Genomic DNA, 21,439 nt, shown 5'->3' with positions numbered 1-21,439 from the left:
TATAGTTCTACAAGAACCTTAAAGAATCATCTTTTTAAATAGTGTAGCTGGCTAAAAAAAAGCATTTGCAAGCTGTGATATCTGCCAAAAGGAGTCTAAGTACTGACTTAAGTTGTCAAAACATTTGTAAATGTGAGAATTACTATTTTAATTTATTTACATGTTACAGATATGAAGTAACCGTGCATTAATATTTGCAGAAAAAATGTTTTAAAAAAGAGGTTTAGAGTGTTTACGTCACTGCAAAAATGAACCAAATACGTATTTTTCCCCCAGGGGTGCCTGAACTTTTGCATGAAAGTTGCTGTAAACCCATAGGGGATTACATTATAGCTATACGTGTATAATAGTAAAGTTATACACATAGGGTTTTACATTTTATATATACAGACAAAACAAAGCCTTGTATTTCCAAAATGGTAACTTCACAGGAGAAAAAACTTCGCTTACTCTTAAGAAAAAAACCTAGTTTACTTTTAATGTAAGTCAATGGAACCAGACATTTTTACAAGTCATTTTGAGCCGTTTCTTTTGGTCCATTCATCATGACATTTACACACAATGTAAAAAGCAACAGACCTTTTCAAATTATGTCAAAAACTGAAAAATGGAGATACAAGGTTTTGTTCCAACAGCAGTTTTTATATATATATATATATATATATATATATAGAGAGAGAGAGCTGAAATCAGAAAAAAATGCTTTCTCTTCAGGATACAGAGAAAATGATTCATGCTTTTAAATAGTCACGTCCTGATTACTGCAGTGCCTTATTTACATGTCTTAGTCAAGGAGCTATGACACAATTTGTCCAAAATGCAGCAGCTCAGTATTACTGGGACAAAAAGAGAGCATATTACACCCATATTAGCAATTCTGCATTGGCTGCCTATTACTTTTAGGGTGCATTTTAAATGTTGGTTTTAACATATCAGGTGATGGGCTGGAATATATGAGCTATTAGTGCCATATCCAAATGGTATTACACAAGTCCTCTAGTCAAGGGCTTTTAGTGTCCTTAGGGCAGAGAGAAAACAGAGGGGAGCCTGTACTTTTTCAATATATCTCTGTTGTCAGACGAAATTCTCATATCTCCATTTTTGACGTTTTTCAGTTTTTGACATAATTTGAAAGTACTTGTGGTCCTGTACATTGGGCGTTAGTTTCATGATGAATGGACCAACAGAAATGACCAGAAATTACCTGGAAAAAAGTCTGGTTCCATTGACTTACATTAAAAGTAAGGTAGGTTTTTTCCTTCTCCTGTAAAGTTGTCATTTTGGAGATACGAGGTTTTATTCCGACAACAGCGATATGCTCCTAAGCTCTGGAATACTCTGCCCTTAGACATTAGACTTGCTGAGTCTAACGAGATGTTTAGACACGTCTGTATGCCTTAGCTTTCGAGGTTGGACACAGCTGATGTTCTCTGTTTGTGTTGTTTGTGGATGAAACTGTACTGTCTTTGGTTTTATGTTATTTGTTTTATATTATTATTTAATTTATTTAATCTTATTACTGTGAAGCACTTTGTAGCCTGACTTAGAAAAGTGATATATAAATGTTGAAATGTTTAAAATGTCTAAATGTCAGAGGGGGTTTCAGTGGAGGGGCCTGATGGGTACATGGATTGCTGTGATGAACTGTAACTGGTTAAGGAAAGTGCATCGTAGTAATAACTCTGGGCTGGACAGCCTGTTTGGGGCATCTGAATATTCAGGATTTAAGCCCCAGAGGTGAAGCCCTAACAGCACCCACAGTGAGAAATAAAATACTGAAAATGCCACAGTGTAAACTTATTTATCTCACTTCACACTCTGTAAGCTGGGACTGACTTCTTTGGCACTGACAATATAACATGTTATTAACTCTACTTATAATACATTAAGGTAACAATTTATAATGCATAATAAACATGGCTATAAGTGTAATTCATTTTTGTAAAAACTATAGCCATGTTTGTAATGCCTTATGAATCACTGTCCATTTTATCAGCTCCACTTACTATATAGGTGCACTTTGTAGTTCTACAGTTACAGACTGTAGTCCATCTGTTTCTCTGCATACTTTGTTAGCCCCCTTTTACCCTGTTCTTCAGGGGTCAGGACCCCCATGGACCCTCACAGAGCAGGTACTATTTGGGTGGTGGATCATTCTCAGCACTGCAGTAACACTGACGTGGTGGTGGTGGTGTGTTAGTGTGTGTTGTGCTGGTCTGAGTGGATCAGACACAGCAGTGCTGCTGGAGTTTTTAAACACCTCAGTGTCACTGCTGGACTGAGAATAGTCCACCAACCAAAAATATCCAGCCAACAGCGTCCTGTGGGCAGCGTCCTGTGACCACTGATGAAGGACTAGAGGATGACCAACACAAACTGTGCAGCAGCAGATGAGCTATCGTCTCTGACTTTACATCTACAAGGTGGACTGACAAGGTAGGAGTGTCTAACAGAGTGGACAGTGAGTGGACACAGTGTTTAAAAGCTCCAGCAGCACTGCTGTGTCTGATCCACTCGTACCAACACAACACACACTAACACACCACCCCCACGTCAGTGTTACTGCAGTGCTGAGAATGATCCACCACTCAAATAGTACCTGCTCTATGAGGGTCCATGGGGGTCCTGACCACTGAAGAACAGGGTAAAAGGGGGCTAACAAAGTATCAGAGAAACAGATGGACTACAGTCTGTAACTGTAGAACTACAAAGTGCACCTATATAGTAAGTGGAGCTGATAAAATGGACAATGAGTGTAGAAACAAGGAGGTGGTCATAATGTTATGCCTATATGATAATAAAGCTATACACAGGTATTACAGTATACCTATATAAATGTGTATGATGTGTAGTTTTACACCCAAAACTGATTACATTTTAATTACATGTGCATAATGTAAACAAAGCTACACCCATAACGGACATAAAGTTACACACATAAAGAGTACAGAGTTATGTGAACATGCATAATGTATATAAAGCTCTTCTCACAAAGAATTATAATATACAACATAAAGATGATAAAAATTGGTCAAACCAGAAAGTCACAACACATTTATATTAAAATACAGACACTCAGTCCCAGCCAAACCTGTACAACACTGAATCTCAAATCTCAAAAAGGAATGTGAAGAACAGCTACGTCACTTCGGTCCACATCTGTAAATTCTAATGTCTCTGCTCAAATTATAATTTGTTTACCGCAAATACAGCCAATCAGAGAGAGAGGATGAGATGAAAGGATGTGTTTCTAGATTGTTAGAAGCAGTGGACCATCACATTAGCATACGGTCCCCATAAAACCACACATTTCCTGCTTCGGGAGGCAGACTGAACACCAGCGAGTACGGGAGGGAGGCCATTCATAACGCGTTTTCTTGTTTTTGTTTTGTTCCCCCATGTTATATCCTTGACTTTATAAGCAACCTTGAGTTTGGGAAAAGCAATATATAAATAAAATGTTGTTATTATTTTTATTACGACTATTACAACTACTTCAACCCAAAAACTGTGTGGCAAGGAGTCGTATTACATTACAAATTAGGGTGATTTTGTTCACATTTAAAAATACTTTCTATACGGATTCAACAAGACCAGCAGTGACACTAAAGCTGTGATACTCAAATCTGGCTTTAAACAGCATAAAATAAAGATATAATTAAAAAGGTTTAAAATATTTAGCACAAAGACAGACTTCTTAACCTTAAATGCTGAGAGACTGCTGCCCCCTTGTGGTCAGAGGGAAACAGCACTGACTCCTTTCACTGAAGTCAGTGTTTTAAGGGCTTTCTCAAGTGTCATTATGCCATTTCCCCGCTCCAGCAGAACATCGCAACCTTCTTTTGTGATTGTTTTTTTTGTGATTCTACTTTTGGTTTTCTCAGTATTTTTTGCAGTAAAATCTATTTTGTTTTGGGGGTGTTTAACACTTATTCTCAAAGAAAGAGTTCTCAATATTTTATACTGAAATGATGTAACGGAACTAATAGTATATGAAATTAGCTCCATATTTTTTATAGTGCAATAAACAGGAAAAATGAGGAGGTGCTCTAAAACTTACTTTGATAAAACGTTTGCAACTGTGATTTAGTCTCTGAGTCTGCATCTGTGCAAAATTGTTCATAAAAGTGCACAAAAAATCAAGTTTCATAACTGTCCAATACTTTTAATTAACGATGGGCTCACTTCTCTTCTTCATTCAGTATTTAATGTTGTATATTCATTGCCAATTCTCTTTTATTCTTTATTCATAGTACTTTTGTTGAGTTACTGTTTTGCTATCTGGTGTATCTTCCAACCAGAGGTGGATGGGTTCTCCTTCTGAGTCTTGGTTCCTCTAACAGGTTCTTCCTCTTCCTCATTCATGGAGTTTTTCTGGCCACTGTCGTTCTTGGCGACCCTCATTTGGGGCTCAGATCTGGATTTTCTGTAAAGCTGTATTGTGACTGAACGATGGAAAAGTGTCGTCAGTGTTCATTTGTGGTTCACAACTATGTTGCATGACGTACAAACAGCTTCCACAGTGCTCTTGTGTAAAATGTCCAGGAATTGGTTTGCTTTGACTTCAACTGAAATATTAGTGGGCAGATGTGATCATCTCTCATCTCTGCATTATTCATGATTTCCCTGCATGAAGCACATAAGATGCTCGCTTTACAATAACTGTGAAAGAGCTTACACTGATCAGGCATAACATTAAGACCACCTCCTTGTTTCTACACTCATTGTCCATTTTATCAGCTCCACTTACTATATAGGTGCACTTTGTAGTTCTACAGTTACAGACTGTAGTCCATCTGTTTCTCTGATACTTTGTTAGCCCCCTTTTACCCTGTTCTTCAGTGGTCAGGACCCCCATGGACCCTCACAGAGCAGGTACTATTTGGGTGGTGGATCATTCTCAGCACTGCAGTAACACTGACCTGGTGGTGGTGTGTTAGTGTGTGTTGTGCTGGTACGAGTGGATCAGACACAGCAGTGCTGCTGGAGTTTTTAAACACTGTGTTCACTCACTGTCCACTCTATTAGACACTCCTACCTTGTCAGTCCACCTTGTAGATGTAAAGTCAGAGACGATAGCTCATCTGCTGCTGCACAGTTTGTGTTGGTCATCCTCTAGTCCTTCATCAGTGGTCACAGGACGTTGCCCACAGGACGCTGTTGGCTGGATATTTTTGGTTGGTGGACTATTCTCAGTCCAGCAGTGACACTGAGGTGTTTAAAAACTCCAGCAGCACTGCTGTGTCTGATCCACTCAGACCAGCGCAACACACACTAACACATCACCACCACAGCAGTGCTGAGAATGGCCCACCACCCAAATAGTACCTGCTCTGTGAGGGTCCATGGGGGTCCTGACCACTGAAGAACAGGGTAAAAGGGGTCTAACAAAGTATGCAGAGAAACAGATGGACTACAGTCTGTAACTGTAGAACTACAAAGTGCACCTATATAGTAAGTGGAGCTGATAAAATGGACAATAAGTGTAGAAACAAGGTCATAATGTTACGCCTGATTGGTGTATATGATTTACAGGTTTAATGCGGGAATAATGCAGAGACTGGATAGACTGAGCCCTCGCAAGAAATCAAAATGACTGATTTTGCATAAACTTGTGGTAACAAACTCGCTGGAGGGACTGATTTTCATATGTAACATCATAAAATGAAGAAAAAAAAATCCAAAACGAATGAACTGTATTGCTCTTTAATGGTCATTTCTCAGTCATAAGTCATATCAATAACATTAACAACAAAAACTGTACTATTAAAAAGAAGAAGAAGAAAAAAAGAAGTGGTCTGATACTGAAAGCAAACAGAGGCTTCCGTCATCTTCACTACTGTAACACTTCAGCAGGTTAATTTACTCCTTCAACACTTCAGTGGTTTGTATAAAAGGTGTCTGCTTGATACTGGAACGCGGTTAATAAAGACGCGGTGCGTGTTTGATCCTCACAAGAAGAGTTACTGAACAATTCACAACAACTCAAACGTCAAATCCATCGATACACACAGAAAAGCAAAAGAACAGCGGATGGCAAATAAAGAAGTTTGGCATACTTAGTCATTTTCCCATTTAGTATTTCAAAAGCTCTCTCTCTCTCTCTCTCTCTCTCTCGCGTAAACAAACATAAACAACACCAGGAATGATAAAACTCATTCCTCAAATATTCTGGTTGACCACGTACTGCCCAAAGCATGTCAATACAGTTTTAGAGTACAAATAAGTCCAGTGTATTTTGTAGAAAGTCCTTAAAAACTCCATATGGTCATTGTGATTGTGACAAGCCAATGAATTATACAGCAAGTTCCTCTGGTGTAGACTATATATGAAGGGTAGCAGTAATGCACACCTGGAACAAGCTTGTTTGTAATTCATTAGTATATACAGCAGATATTATTGGCTTTACTAAGAAAGATTTGGCCAATTCCAAACCTCTGAAGTTGTGTGTAATTCTGTAGTTGGCATCATACCCATATTTGGAAGTCTGAGTCTTGGGCTACGTTCGCATTACCAGGTTGAAGTGGCACAAATCCGATTTTTTGCCCTAATGTGACTCAGATCTGATGTTTTCAGGGCTGTGTGGACACACAAATCTGATCTTTTCAAATCCGACCTGAGCCACTTTCATATGTGGTCCTAGATCGGATACGTATCCGATGTGACCTTAATGTGACGCTCAGATCGGAATTCATGTGCTTTTTTCCACAGAGTTACCGTGGCAACACCGAACAGAACAGCACCGAACAGAAGTTAAAGCCTGTAAACGGTGGAAAAGCAGCTCATCTCACCTTTTTCTCCTTCGTCTCGCTCTAATAATGAAGCTGAGAGCTGATCAGAGTTAATTATCTTCTCAGCGAAGCTCGTTCTGCTCGTTAGTTTGTGCTGATGATGCACGTGATTCGTTCACCTGACGTTACTGAGTAGGATGTGGTCATGCGGGTCATTTCAGGACGCCGGTTCGTCACATTAATGACAGATTTGAATCACTTACCTAAACGAGTGTGAATCATCGTGTCAGAGAGATCGGATTTGAGCAAAAAATCGGATTTGAGCAATGAGGCTTGTAATGTGAACGTAGCTTAAGCTGGATTTTGCTATGGGACAAATGAATAGTATGTTCCAAAGTGTTTCAAAGCTGATACGCTTTACCGTACATATGTTTTCTGAATGCAGACGGATTCTATGAATCACTTAGCTGTTTAGAACAAGCCTAGATATGAGCACTTCATGCAAGCTAACATTGCTGCACACAAACTTCAACACTATTATATACCAACATCAGCTAATCGAACTGCAAAAGGCTCTCAAATACCACGAGACAGAGCTTACTGGCTTATTTGAAGTGTTTTGATGAGGCCAGTTGTATGATGTCAGTTCAATGCGTAGCAGTGTTAGCTTGCATGTGACAGCATTCATATTTTGGCTTCTTAAAAGGGAATTCCACCTGCATAATTCAACCATAAAGCTGTAAACGTCATCCAGAGTGGTTTGATGTGAAATGCTCTACTCTAGAGAAACTAACCGAGCTGTTCACAGTGGTGGTGATAGGAACCAGACGTCTGAAGAGTTTAAGCTCCCTCAAGGAAAGTTAATACATGAAATGGTTATGAATATGCAGCCTGATGCCTGAGATGTGGCTTTATGATAGTATGCAGAAGCTTTTGGCTTAAAATGCATTTTTAAAATCCATTCATGGTGGAGAGGTACATGCAGGGCACTGCAAGGCAAAATAGCCCTCCCAAAAAAGGTATTTGGTCAGATTTCCCAGCATCAACATTACATATAAAAACTGTTTTTGGACAGCAAATAAAATGGCTATATTTGTGTTGTAGACACTCCTTCTCCTGGTTCCTATCACCACCACTGTAAAGAAATCATCGGTAAGTTTTTCTACAATGAACCATTTCACATCAAACCGCTCTGAAAGACTTGGTTCACATCTCAACTGGATGAACTGTAGAGAAAAATAATCAATGTATACAGACAATTTTCTATGGTAGTTACAGCCAAATATGAAATTCAGGTCACAGTTATGGAGGCTTCCGTACTAAACATTAAGGTAACTGTAGCAATTTGTGGTGTTGCAAAGCATTCAGCTGATTTACGGAGCTCCTCCTGCAGGGAGAAGGCTGACGATCACACTGAGCATGGATTACTCATCAAAGCAAACTGGCAAGCCATTTTGTTAATCCACCAGTTTGAACAGCCACTGATTTTAAAACGTAGTTGATGGTCTTGGACATTTAAGAAAGTCTAAGTAAGAAAGTCTTGTTCCCAGCTGAACGAAGTCCCGCTGTGGGGAACACTCAGTCTGGTGGCACTTCTTTTGGTTCATTTCTTCCTGCGCTTTGCAGCTGGTGTCTCCATGGAGCAGTCGGAGCGCAGTGGAAAGAGTCATTCAAAGCTGCCCATATCGAACCGTGCAATACGCAGTCAAGGAGGATAGAAAAACACCTCGGCAAACATCTAAACCGCTCCTTCGCTCTACAATAAACAGCTTTGAGAATCCAGCAGTTAAGACAGAAGAACATTAGAAGAAAGTATTGATATTGCAGTCACATCCAATTTGTAAGGACTTCGGAACTACTTTTAAGGAGCCTTACAAACGTTCACTTGAAATCCACCCTGCTGGCCAAACAATAGAAATGCACACGATTGTACATAATAAATAAAACACTATAAAAATCTCCAAACCTTCATAAAAAAATCATGAAAAGTAAACATTTACATCGATTAATTGTGAAGTGCACTGAAACAAAGGAAGCGACCAACGAAGGTCCATCGTTTGCGAGTTTTTCCCGATTTTTCCCGTCACTTCAGTTCATTCTGAGTCTCTTTTTTTGTGCTTAGACTTTTCAAGTATTCACAGTCCTCTTCTGTGATTGCTCATACGGTCCATTTACAAGCCAGCTGCAGACGCTAGTAATGGTAATACTCCCCAGCATGAGCTATACAAGGCATAAAATGTTAATTAGGCACTTATAAGGCATACATAACAGCTTCACTAAGTGTTTCTGAATCAAAGCCACAGTTTGACTCTACAGCTGCTATGCTGATGTCATGTTAAACCGCTATGTATGCTTATAAATGCTCAATGGATGTGTTTCAAAGTTGCCCTTATGAAACTGAAGAGAAGCTCAGGAGGACAGTTTGGAGTAGCTGGGGGGCGAAAACTTGCGCTTCAGGTATTTGATGATGTACAGCGGCAGGCAGCTGACCAGCGTGATCGTGCACACCTTCCACAAGAACGCCCGTGTGGTGATGAACGACAGATCTGAAAGAGAGAACTTTTATCAGCGCCTCTGCTAACTCCATGCTACCGAGCGCATTGTTCAGCTGGACAGAGGGGCAGCGGGATGCGGTACGGTGAGTAGAGACAGTGGAATGTTCTGGAAAATGAGGAACAGGCATCACTGATTCACAGCACAGTCAGAGTCTCCTGAACGGCCAGAAGCATGTGAATGAGATGACGGTGGGAGGCGATGGGGTGAAGGAGAGGAGAGGGAATGAGAGCATGAGTAGGAGACATGAGAGAGATAACCCAGCAACACAGCACCTACCCAGGAAAGCGCCTAAGGACACTCTACCTATGCCTGAGTGACAGTGAAGCAGCCGAAAAGAGAAAGAGAGAGGAAGAGAAAGGGTAAAAGCTTAGCAGTGAGGCAGTGGTGTTAAGCACTACAGGTATACAGGCTCAAGATGGCACTTGCAAGCCCCTATATATCTTTCTGTGGACACTTCGTAGGAACCTTCATTCCTTCTAAATGCAACCTCATCAAAGAACTTGCAAGACAGCTAAAAGCCAAGAATACTGCAGCCATAGAAAGTAAAGTCAAGAAAACTGTTTAATACTATTTACAGTGCCATAAAAAAGTATTTGAAGATCTAGTCTTGTGTAGCCAGACGTGATCTCGTAACGAGTCTGGGGACGACCTTGAGACGTTTTGTAAGAGCTGTGAAATCAATTCAAGTGAAATATTTCCATTTGCTAATAATAGTGTTTCTCTAGCAAGCTTGTTTTGCTTGTGTTATCGACTGTACTCTGGATGTTAAAAGAGGACTTGGGGAACCTGGGGGCAGGTTTTAAAGTAGGCATACCCGTGTTAGCGGCGCAATCCAGCACCAAAAGCTGCGTATTCTCATTACGAGATCACGTCTGGCCCCGCAAGACCACTAAAGATCACGCAACAAGTTATTCATTTTAAGGGGATAATTACTTTTTCACATGGGGTTTTTGCATGTTGGTTAACCTTCTTTGTTTGCATGTTGGAGAATTAAATAAACAGTCTAATAAATGAATAAACATAATAATTAAATGGATAATGAATAAATAATTAAACATAATGATTAAATGGATAATGGATAAATAAATAAACCATCTAATAAAAAACAAAAAGGGAATTTGTGTTTGAAAAAGTTTGTCAAATATTACTTTTTCAAACGTCAAAAAGCGACAAATCAATAATAATGAAGCAAACTAGAAAAGAGGGCAAATATTTTTTCCACGGCACTGTATCTGGGCAGCAAGTGTGCTTTTGCAGGTAAAAGCACTACATAATAAATATAAATGAAATATAAATTAAATTGAAATTTAAATGAAATTTAAAGTTTTATAAAACGTGAAATATACATTTGTATGATCCCATAATTAAATAAAATCATATACAATCATAACATTATTACTATTAAATCTATTACTATTATTATTATTATTATTATCTGACATAACACACTTTGTCAAATTTTTATTTGTCTAATAAAGGTGGCATTAATTATAATATAGCAGTAATACTTGTGTAACAACAAGTGTAAATCCCACCCCAACAATTTATATGATGAAAAAAACAGTTCATAAAAGTGGCTTTTAACGCAGTTTGGAATTAAACCCTTCATATTATTATTATTATTATTATTATTATTAATAATAATAATAATAATAATGTTATATATTTAGTCAACCAAAAAGACAAATAATGGCTGCAGAACTTGACTCAAAGTCATAAAAGCACTGCAGTGGGTGAAGGAGAGCATTAACATCAGTACAATCAGGGGCTCTATATGCACTTCAGTGTAAAAAGCCTTGTCATTCATTCTCACTGACATGGCTTGATAAATGTATTTGTATTTGTATATTGTACTTTATTCTGACGTGAGCGCTCCACTTCACCTACTATGGTGTGTTTATGACAATATTATATGTTATTATAAATTTAAAGCAGGTGTGAGCAGAGCCATTAGGAGAAAAGAGGGGCAGGATGAGGCCACTCTTACCGAAGTACTCGTTGAGGAAGGCCAGCGAGGCGAGGTAGCAGCCGAGGCTGAAGAACTCAGCCACCACCATGAGCCAGTGCCACGTGCGCACGGTCAGAGCCACCATCAGCAGCTCTGTGAGAATCAGGGCCGTGAAGGAGATGGCCACCACGTGCACAAACTCCTGATCAAACAGCACCAGAGCACCGTACATCAGGATGCCCCCTGGTGGACACATGTGGGAAGTGTTCAGCGTTAGTGACCAATCTGAGAGATAAGAGTCATCAAGCAGGACCTGATTCTGCACTATTATTAGATAATTGTTTAAAATTCATACCACCCACATAAACACTTATATCATTTTATAAAAACACTATAATGTATTCATAAAAATGTTTAAATCAACATTCAGGCCATATTTCACCCGGCAAATGTGTCATTTTTATGTCATTTAAGCACTGATTATCTGATGAGATTTTATGGTCTACTAGGTCTTCCAGGTGGTTGTTAGCAGCGCCAATTTCTCTGTAGCTTTTACTCTTTTTTCTTTCTTGTGATCTGCTCAGAAATATTTCCAGAAAAATTAGTAATCGGAAATAAAATACACGAAGGGTGGTCTCTGAATTTTACACAGTACTGTGTAAAATAAATAAAATAATGATTATAATATGCAAGGGTTTTACTCTTTTCTGGACTTCAAGAGATATCCAGCTTTGAGTTTGTCTTAATATTCAACAGCTAACAAGTATTAGCCATATCATTCTGATCTACCATGATTCACGAGTGAGACGATAGCTGTGTTCTATCTGAGCTCCAGCCACTGACCCGTGTTCGCAGGAGTCTCCCCACTCACTCGATCCTTTTGCCTACTGTATCAGTCTCCGTTTTCATTTTAATCATAAACGCCACCCCGGCTCAGCCTAATGGCCTCTGACTGATCGCATAATTGCTCCTCTTCATACGGAGGAGGCCCGGGACATTCCTCGGAGTTAACTGCTGGATTAAATGAGGCCGTCACTCGTATTTCCCCCCGCTGCTGCTTTTCTCTGCATATTGAGGTTTAATTAAAAAGCAGGAGCTGTCGGGATGTCACGCTCGGACAGGGACACTGATCTTTCCCGCCTGCCGTGAGGCCAGGCGGCAGCAGCCGGATCCATTTACGCGATGGAGAAAAGAGCCGAGTGGTGTGAGAGCTGGCTTCCGGCCTAAACTTCACCAGACCATTTGTTACTGTTTACAGCTGGCATTCTGAAGACACATATTTTCAATAAATATCCTCTTTTAGTGATGAGTAAGTTCCTGCAAAGAGCTGTGTGCATGTTTTTGATAAGAGAGTCTGTGAAAGCTGGTTGAAGAACACCTGCAGGGGCGCTGATTTCTATGCTGACCTTGAGGTTCATTTAGCCAATATTATAGCTATTATATGGGTCATTCTACAGAAATGTCCATTTTTGTGTTCCTAGCATTTAGAGATATATTACACTTTAAAAACATGTTAGGGTTACAATTTATTTATATTTTAAAATAAAGCAATATGTTATTTTAATAATTACACCTTTTTCAGCCATGAATTTACCAATATTGGTTTTTAAATCAATCATATAGAATTCCAAGCACCACAGAAGTGTCCCCACGGTCATATGTAAAGGGTAAGGCCATATTTTGAAGAAAAAGAAAAAAAAATGTTCTGCAATTTTCACTACAATAATCTATACATGACTATGAAATATATGATTTAAATGACATAAAGAAAACAAATGCCAAATAAATATTATAAAGTATATAATGAAAGTTGTTGTCCCCAGGAGTCGTGTCACTGGTGTTACTGCGTAACAAAAACTCTCTTATTTTGAAATAAAAGTCACACTGATGACATCACTCGACTTCCTTTTACCTGTTTTCTGAGGATCTATGAAGAAAAGCACATGGTGAGTCCACTGTGTCTTTCAGTTATCAGAGATTTTCTCATTTAGCTCCTGATTTCATATGAAGCTTTTAGCTGAAGTCACTGGTGTGACCGACTTTATTCTGAGGTCATTGTGAAAAAATAGAATACAAATGGATTAAATTACATATTTTAGTGGATATTCCATGATTGACAACATGTGGTTTGATGCTCTCTAGCAGCCGTTTTGTAAAATGCATTTTTCATTAAAAATGTCTCTGGTGTTACCTTTCATATGTGTAACACCAATGAGGACTGGGAACACCAGTGACACCTATGGACAGATAGAGAAGTGGACGTATCTGTAGAATGACCCATATAATTATTTTCCAGCAAAAAAAAGTAATCCTATCATACCAAACCGATTAAAGTCTGTCCCCAGAGTAGCTGGTGAGTATGCATGTCCACGTGGATCATAGTAAAATGGATCAGCGTGTGGAACTGGAGCTTTCTGTGTGCTGCTTTATTTTCTATCACTTACAAAAGAAGCCGCTGCCTTTACTGCTGGCTGCACTGAGAGAGTGTTCACACATTCAGGACACAACTCATATCGCTATGGAAGCACTTGTGATTCATTTGCTTCATCAAAGTAACAATAAAAGTAGATCAGAGTGTGAAGTATATTCATATATTCAAGTGTTCTTCTGTTTAAAAAGGTAGTTTGTGACACAAACGAAACAATGATCTTCACACTTTCAGCTTTGTTAGATCTTTACAAATTAAATGCAACAAATGCATTAAGAAACCATTATTAACTAAGAGGCTTAGATTACAAGGTGGAAAGAGCCGCTTTTTTGGATTAGAGGGTTAAGCATGTTCGTAAGGGACGGGCATCAACAAACAAATGAATAAACACATTTACCTTGATACACACTTATCAAGACCCAAATAAGGAAGGTTTTAAATGACAAGGACCGCCCCTAAAGTGGGACAGAGTCAGAGGACAGAGGGTTAGAATGCACCAAACAGAGCACAGAGAAAGAAATATGGATTCTGCTTAGTTTAACAGTTTAACTCTAAAGCAAAAGCTTGAGCATTCATGGCAAACAATAACTAGAATCTACTAGCCACTAATAAGCGTGACGAAATAACATCAACAGCATTAATAAGTGGTCATTTGTTTTCATGCATTGACTGAAAGACTCCTTTAACTTTGGACCAGGTCACTTTCATAAGAGTGAGACTGTAAGAATTTTATCACAGTGAGGACATCTATTCTGTGGGATTACCTTGGTGAGATCTTTATAGAGCTCTGGGTAAAGCAAAGCCATTTCTGGCTTCACATCCTGGTCCAGCACAAGCGAGAACACGGGGAACATGGTGTAGATTGTAGCATAGCTGTGAATACAAGCAGCACAGCATTAACACGTTCATGCACAGTGGGGACATAAATCTGACTTCAATGATTCAATTTGATTAGGATTCTTTTGGAAATGATTCAATGCACCATGAAGTGTCACATTTCACCACGATTCAATCTGATTTCAACTCAGTTCTCTCTCTGTTTTTTTTAATTACACTGAAACCACAAAAAGTGGTTGGCACTGAAAGCGCAAGAACTATTTATATCAGTGGTCACCAACCCTGGTCCCAGAGATCAATCTGACAAACCTGCTCCAGCTAATGAACTACTTCAGAACTCTTTGATTGGCTGGATCAGATGTGTTAGTGTAAAGCCGGTGTTACACTACATGACTTTTACCCCAATTTTAGCAGCGATTCCCTGTCTGGCTGAGTCTGTGCTGGTTGGCTCAGGTCAGCAAATTTTTGGGTCAGTGGGAGTCGACCGTCAGAGAGAGAGAATGGAGTTGTTTGTGAGGGGCGCAGAGATTTTTGGCTTCCTGATTGTGTTTCAGACCAGTCAAACGTCTGATTTTTTTCGACCTGACTCTGAGCGTAATATAGTGTAAACTGATAAACGACTCCATCTGAACGGATTCCTGCAACAGCCAATGAAAACGAGTGAAAAAGAGTGAAAGAAGAAAATACAGCAAGTAAACAAAGTAAACGAAAAGTTTCTATATTTCTGCCTTCTACCCTGTAGACTGGGGTTCAATCCAAGCCTGGCTAAGCACCCTACACTACACCAGTAAGTCCTTGGGCAAGACTCCTAACACTACCTTCACCTACCTGTGTAAAATGATCACACTGTAAGTCACTCTGGATAAGAGCATCTGCCAAATGCTGTACATGTAACAGTAAAAATGGCGAAAAGTCACTCACGTGTGGAGTGAAGCTTTTTAATGAGCTGAGTTTAAGGCACAATCAAGTTTATGTACATTTAAAACTCAGAAAGTACCTCACTGATGACATTTTTAAATCTGTGATCCTCACTTAAACATGTTTACCTGCTGCTTCTGTACCATCTGTACTGAGAAAACAGCAGCAGCAGCTCCACGTTTGTTGATTTGTGTCTCCTTGTGGCAGGAGAACGTAAGGAGTTCGTGTGAGTTCAGCTGTTCCAGCAACAGCTTAAAAGCTGAGTAGTGTGTGATCCCTAATATTTTAGTCGCCCAAAAAATTGGCAGTCGTAAAAAACAGTCGTATAGTGTGAGACACCCAGTCTTTTAATAATCTGTTAAGTCGTGTAGTGTACCCAAGGCTTTAGGTGGAGGAGTGATGTGTGTGTGTGTGTGTGAGTGTGTGTGTGTGTGTGTGTGTAACTAAACTGTGCAGGGGAAAGTAAATCTCCAGAAGGAGGGCTGGTGATCACTGATATACACAGTACTATAATAGAAACAGTGAAAATAATATTTCACAATTTCATAAAATTGTATTATAAAAGATAACAAATCTATAAAAATGCATGTATTTTTACTCTCCCCAACAGGTTAACATGCACATATGCTGGTACTACAAAGCTGGGTATAAAACGACTTTAATTTCAGTTTGTCCCACATAAGACAGCCCTCTATGCAACCATTCATAGAGTTGCACGCAAAGGTTTGGGCGCCCCTGGTCAAATGACATGCTTTGTTGATTCTCTAAGAGAATAAGTTAACACATCCTCCATAGAGAACACACTTCTGCACAATTTATTGCAAAAGTACTGTTTATTTTGCTGAGTTTTATAAATTTGAAAAAAGTAATACATGCAAAAGTTTTGTCAAACTTTTTTCTATATTAATAGAATATAAATTGCTCTGAATTTTGCAGAAACATGCAATATAGCATTTTATCAATATATTATTTTAACAAATCAACTGGGGTGTTTAAACCTTTAACTTGACTGTACAAACATCCAAAAACCGTGATCAGTTATCAGTGGTGTAAACGACATACCCCACCATGAGGAAGCCCTGGTACAGAGGAACAGATGCAAAGTAGAAAATGGAGGAAAACACAGCCTGAGGAAAAAAGCAAAACACTGAATCAGCATTCAGCTCAGCCACAAACTGTCTCTCTGCGTCTGCTACAAACTGTTCTATTCCAAGCTGTTCCACACAGATCAAGGTCACCTGAGATACAGAGAATTTCAGAGCAATCAGAGCGACACAAAGAAACAACATATCACATCAATTCTGGCTTCATTACACTGGATTCCAGTCGCTTATGATGTTCCGAACTGTTCTTTAAGGTCAGTACCAGATGTACCACAAGTTAACCAGTAAAGCAGTGGTGAGGCAGCCTTGTGTTTTTATGCACCCAAGAACGATTTACTAGATTTATCAGAAGAGATTAGACAGGCATCATCATTTTAAGAAGCTTTACTTGCTTTCTTACTTACAGTATTACGGCATCTATTTTAGTGATTTAACATTAAAATTGTGATGTTTTAAAGTAATACTTTTTATTTCACATTTCTATTATTATTTTTATTATCATTATTATTATTATTATTATTATTAGTAGTAGTATTATTTGTTACTTTCTATTACTACTATACCAGCTTTTTTAAACTGTTGCTTGTTTAATTTTTCCTTCCTTTTAAACTTATTTTATATTACGGCGTTTTCCTGCTTTTTTGTTCACGTAATCGTATTAAATGTACACCCTTTTATCTGTTTTTGTCTCAAGCATCTGTAAAGCACTCTGAGCTGCATTTATGTATGAAAAGTGCTATACAAACAAAGTGTATTATTACAGTTGGATTTTTATTAATTTGCAACATATTTGCATTTTTTTTTTCCAATACTTCCAACAATTCTACAGTCCAACTTCTTTGTTTAAAGGGACCATATCATGAAAAAAAATCCAACCTAATTTTTTTTTTAGTTTGATATAGTATGTAAACACTATTAAGCTTTAAAACTGTTAACTCCCCCAAGCATATACCGAAACTAAACTGCAAAAATAGCCCATTGTGAATTAATTGTTTTTGTGATGTCACAAAACCAACATACCTACATAGATAAGCCTATTTAGACTACAGCAGTGTTGCCACACGCATTCATGATTAAGTTATGAGTGTTTCAGCCTGGATAGCTTTTAGAATGAGGCACAATACATGACAGGCAATCAGAACTGAGATCATTTACATATATCGGTTTTAAAGGCACAGTAACAAAAACAGTCTGAAACAAAAAAAGTCAGAAATTAACTTAATCAGCAAAAATTAATTACGTGTTTTTGGAACATAAAACCACAAAAAATATGTATAAGTGGACCACAAAAAATGTACAACACTACTTTGATGTTGTATCCTCCACTCTGTTAAATTGTAACATCTAAATACTTTTCATGTTCAATTTAATAAACATTGGATGTTTATCAGCATGACGTGATTAAGCTGTAGAACACTAGAGGGAGTGTGCTATCGCGAATTATACAACAGTTAGTTCTGGCCACGCAAGCTGATTGGTTGAGAAGTGTTCTAACCGTGCTGTTATTTCACCACAACATCACGTTTTTTTCACAAGCACTGTATCACTTCGCTGAGATGCCATTGCTAAGCAACGACTTTGACAGCTGTAGGAGACGCTCAAGCCATTTGTACGTTTTTACTTCTTGCTTTGCCGCAAACAGAAAATGGACACTTTTAAGATCACATTTGACCGACAGCCGATTTGGTCAGACTCTGAAGATGAGACGACACTAAATTCCCAAACTGTCGTCACCATTGAGCAGCTTTTCAGTCGGCAGCTGAGACAGAAGAACAGCTAAACAACCTGGAATCAGCCAGAAATGAACCGAATTCCAGTGCATGCGTGTGTCTGCCCTACCTGCATGGTGGAGATGATCATGCCACGGTGCATGACAAACTGGCCGAGAGCTGCGGAACGTTTGTAGCTGTTTCGGCCGTGGACCATAAGCAGCCTGCCGATATGTTTGAACTGGGTTATGGAGAAATCTGCAGCCAGAGATGCCTGCTTGCCCTCCTATAAAGTGTAACATAAAACCCAAAATAATACATTTAATACACTTTTTGAGCTACACAATTTAAAAATCTTTTTAAAAGATTGTAGAGGATATCTAATCAAAACTTTTACTTATTACAGTGATCATATTACCCTTCCTTCAATGCCAATTCCACAGTCTGCAGCCTGAATCATGCTGACATCATTCCCTCCATCACCTGAGCAGAGATGCACAGAACATTTATAAGAATACATGACTTACTTTTGAGGCAAATGCAGATATTTATGAATGGCTGCGTCAATGATTACAAGACAGGATTTCTGATGCTGTTCACTGATCAGGCATAACATTAAGACCACCTCCTTGTTTCGACGCTCATTGTCCATTTTATCAGCTCCACTTACTATATAGGTGCACTTTGTAGTTCTACAGTTACAGACTGTAGTCCATCTGTTTCTCTGATACTTTGTTAGCCCCCTTTTACTCTGTTCTTCAGTGGTCAGGACCCCCATGGACCCTCACAGAGCAGGTACTATTTGGGTGGTGGATCATTCTCAGCACTGCAGTAACACTGACGTGGTGATGGTGTGTTGGTGTGTGTTGTGCTGGTAAGAGTGGATCAGACACAGCAGTGCTGCTGGAGTTTTTAAACACTGTGTCCACTCACTGTCCACTCTATTAGACACTCCTACCTTGTCGGTCCACCTTGTAGATGTGAAGTCAGAGACGATAGCTCATCTGCTGCTGCACAGTTTGTGTTGGTCATCCTCTAGTCCTTCATCAGTGGTCACAGGACGCTGCCCACAGGACGCTGTTGGCTGGATATTTTTGGTTGGTGGACTATTCTCAGTCCAGCAGTGACACTGTGGTGTTTAAAAACTCCAGCAGCACTGCTGAGTCTGATCCACTCAGACCAGTACAACACACACTAACACACCACCACCATGTCAATGTTACTGCAGTGCTGAGAATGATCCACCACCCAAATAGTACCTGCTCTGTGAGGGTCCATGGGGGTCCTGACCACTGAAGAACAGGGTAAAAGGGGGCTAACAAAGTATGCAGAGAAACAGATGGACTACAGTCTGTAACTGTAGAACTACAAAGTGCACCTATATAGTCCACGGGCGTAGAAACAAGGAGGTGGTCATAATGTTACGCCTGATCGGTGTATATTCTTCACAGCCCTTATGTGAGGATCAAATACAAAAGCTGTAAAGCACCAGGTGATAAACAAAAAAACATTTATCTGCCTTAACTGATTCATGTCTCACTGTGTCCTCTGCTTGCCACCTAGTGGACAGCACCAGTGAATGCACAAGAATAAGCCAAAGAGAAAAGAGGGCTGACCGATAGCGCAGGTTCTGTTGGCCGTGTGCTGCTGGAGCAGCCTGACGATCTGGGCCTTCTGTGTGGGAGAGCAGCGGCAGCAGACCACGGCCGGACACTGGCACGCCAGCTCCACGAACTCATGCTCATAGTAACGCAGACACACCTGAGAAGAGAAAGGAGCAAAGGTTTCATGGCTATTTCCATCATAGCCTCGAGGTACTGCCAAGCATCTTTCCCTTCATTATGGATCCATTGCACCTCAGGGTGCCTTCACACCTACACTGGTTGGGTCGGATCAATCAAACTTTTTCTTTAGTTCGGACTTTTCTGACGTTCTGCACCGAGCAACAGAATAAAAACTGAGAGTGTCTGCCTGCTTCGTCACTGCTGATGGGAATGCATTATTATGATGCTTCACACTAAACAAGAGAACCAGAGTTTTGCTCTTCTAGCAGTTTGTCTGCGCTGTACTCACTGCAAAAAATGGCATCCTGTCAAGTGAAATGATCTTAAATTTAGTCGATACATCTCATATTTCCCATTTTGAGTCAGTTGTGCTCTTATTATACGCTATTCTAGCTCATTCCTGACACTTCTGACTTAAGTAATCTTATTAAGTAAAATTCTCACTATGCTGGCAGGTAATTCCGCAGGTTTCAAGCTCATTTCTTACAACAAGCTAAATTATCTGCCAACACAGTGAGATAATTTTACTTACTAAAATTACTTAAAACAAGTAAAAAATGTCTAGAAATAAGTTAATCTTAAATTAAGCTTACAACAATCTCAACAAGGCAAATATTAGATTACTTTGACAATATTTAAGATAATTTTACTTGACAAGATACCATTTTTGCAGTGCTGTCTGTGTAACCTGCCCCTTTTAATATTTCATTCTTGAAATACGCTCATAACAATCTTGAAGCACAAGCTGCTGCTAACAATGTCAGACGACCACTAAAATTAAAGTGAAGCACTTGATTTTGACATATGGACCACGGATTGTATTTTTGATAGGTTTGGCCAGAAACCTGACTCTCTGAATTCAATCTCATGCATAATTAAACCAATCGATTATAAAGAAGCACAAATCAAAAGGTTTATTTTTACTACTTTCAATGATACATGCAGACATTGAGCACCTTTATTTCCATGCATTCCAATATGATGCATTTAAGAAAGAAAATATTTGAGGGATAGACCTGGATTTTATACTGTCATAATACAAAATGAAAACAGGTCATTTCTGGCAGTAAAAGAGGCAAAATGTGAAAGTAAAGAGCGCTTGTATCAAATTCCTGACCAATTAGTGAACACCTACATGTATAATTTGGCTGTTTAATGTAAAACCACACAAACTGAATGAAAATGATACAACAGCCATGTTTACACGCATACGACTAATAGCTCAATCGGAATAGAATACTTCCATGTAATCGGAATAGTCTAGTCTGATTGAGGCCATACGGAATACAATTTCTTTCTGATTGATCGAGGTGGGTAATCCTGTAAATAATCCGTTAAATAGAAGAATAATATCTGTGTAAATGCCTGTATCTGATTACATTCCCTATCAGAAAGTTTAAGTACGTTCTGATCATGTTCGTCACG

At 39.1% G+C, this 21,439-nt stretch overlaps 1 protein-coding gene across 3 annotated transcripts in view; it reads right to left on the bottom strand.

Annotated features, from left to right (window-relative positions):
- Nucleotides 1–6,944: 6,944 nt before the first annotated feature.
- atp9b (ATPase phospholipid transporting 9B) overlaps nucleotides 6,945–21,439 on the bottom strand; it is an 89,814-nt gene continuing 75,319 nt past the window's right edge. For 2 of the 3 annotated variants that reach the window (XM_036567609.1, XM_036567610.1), the window contains 8 exons: nucleotides 19,847–19,991; nucleotides 18,649–18,713; nucleotides 18,361–18,516; nucleotides 16,481–16,545; nucleotides 14,428–14,536; nucleotides 14,061–14,118; nucleotides 11,275–11,478; nucleotides 9,141–9,277 (listed from right to left, as the gene is read on the bottom strand). In XM_036567609.1, the coding sequence (XP_036423502.1) occupies nucleotides 9,141–9,277; nucleotides 11,275–11,478; nucleotides 14,061–14,118; nucleotides 14,428–14,536; nucleotides 16,481–16,545; nucleotides 18,361–18,516; nucleotides 18,649–18,713; nucleotides 19,847–19,991 (939 nt within the window). Of the gene's footprint in view, nucleotides 9,278–11,274; nucleotides 11,479–14,060; nucleotides 14,119–14,427; nucleotides 14,537–16,480; nucleotides 16,546–18,360; nucleotides 18,517–18,648; nucleotides 18,714–19,846; nucleotides 19,992–21,439 lie in introns of all 3 variants that reach the window. The other variant, XM_036567608.1, reaches the window with a different exon arrangement.

This window comes from Colossoma macropomum, unplaced genomic scaffold (genome assembly GCF_904425465.1).
Source record: "Colossoma macropomum unplaced genomic scaffold, Colossoma_macropomum, whole genome shotgun sequence".
In the NCBI taxonomy this organism is placed as follows: domain Eukaryota; kingdom Metazoa; phylum Chordata; class Actinopteri; order Characiformes; family Serrasalmidae; genus Colossoma; species Colossoma macropomum.
Note: the sequence above shows the minus strand (reverse complement) of the source record. Positions and strands in the feature narration are given on the sequence as shown.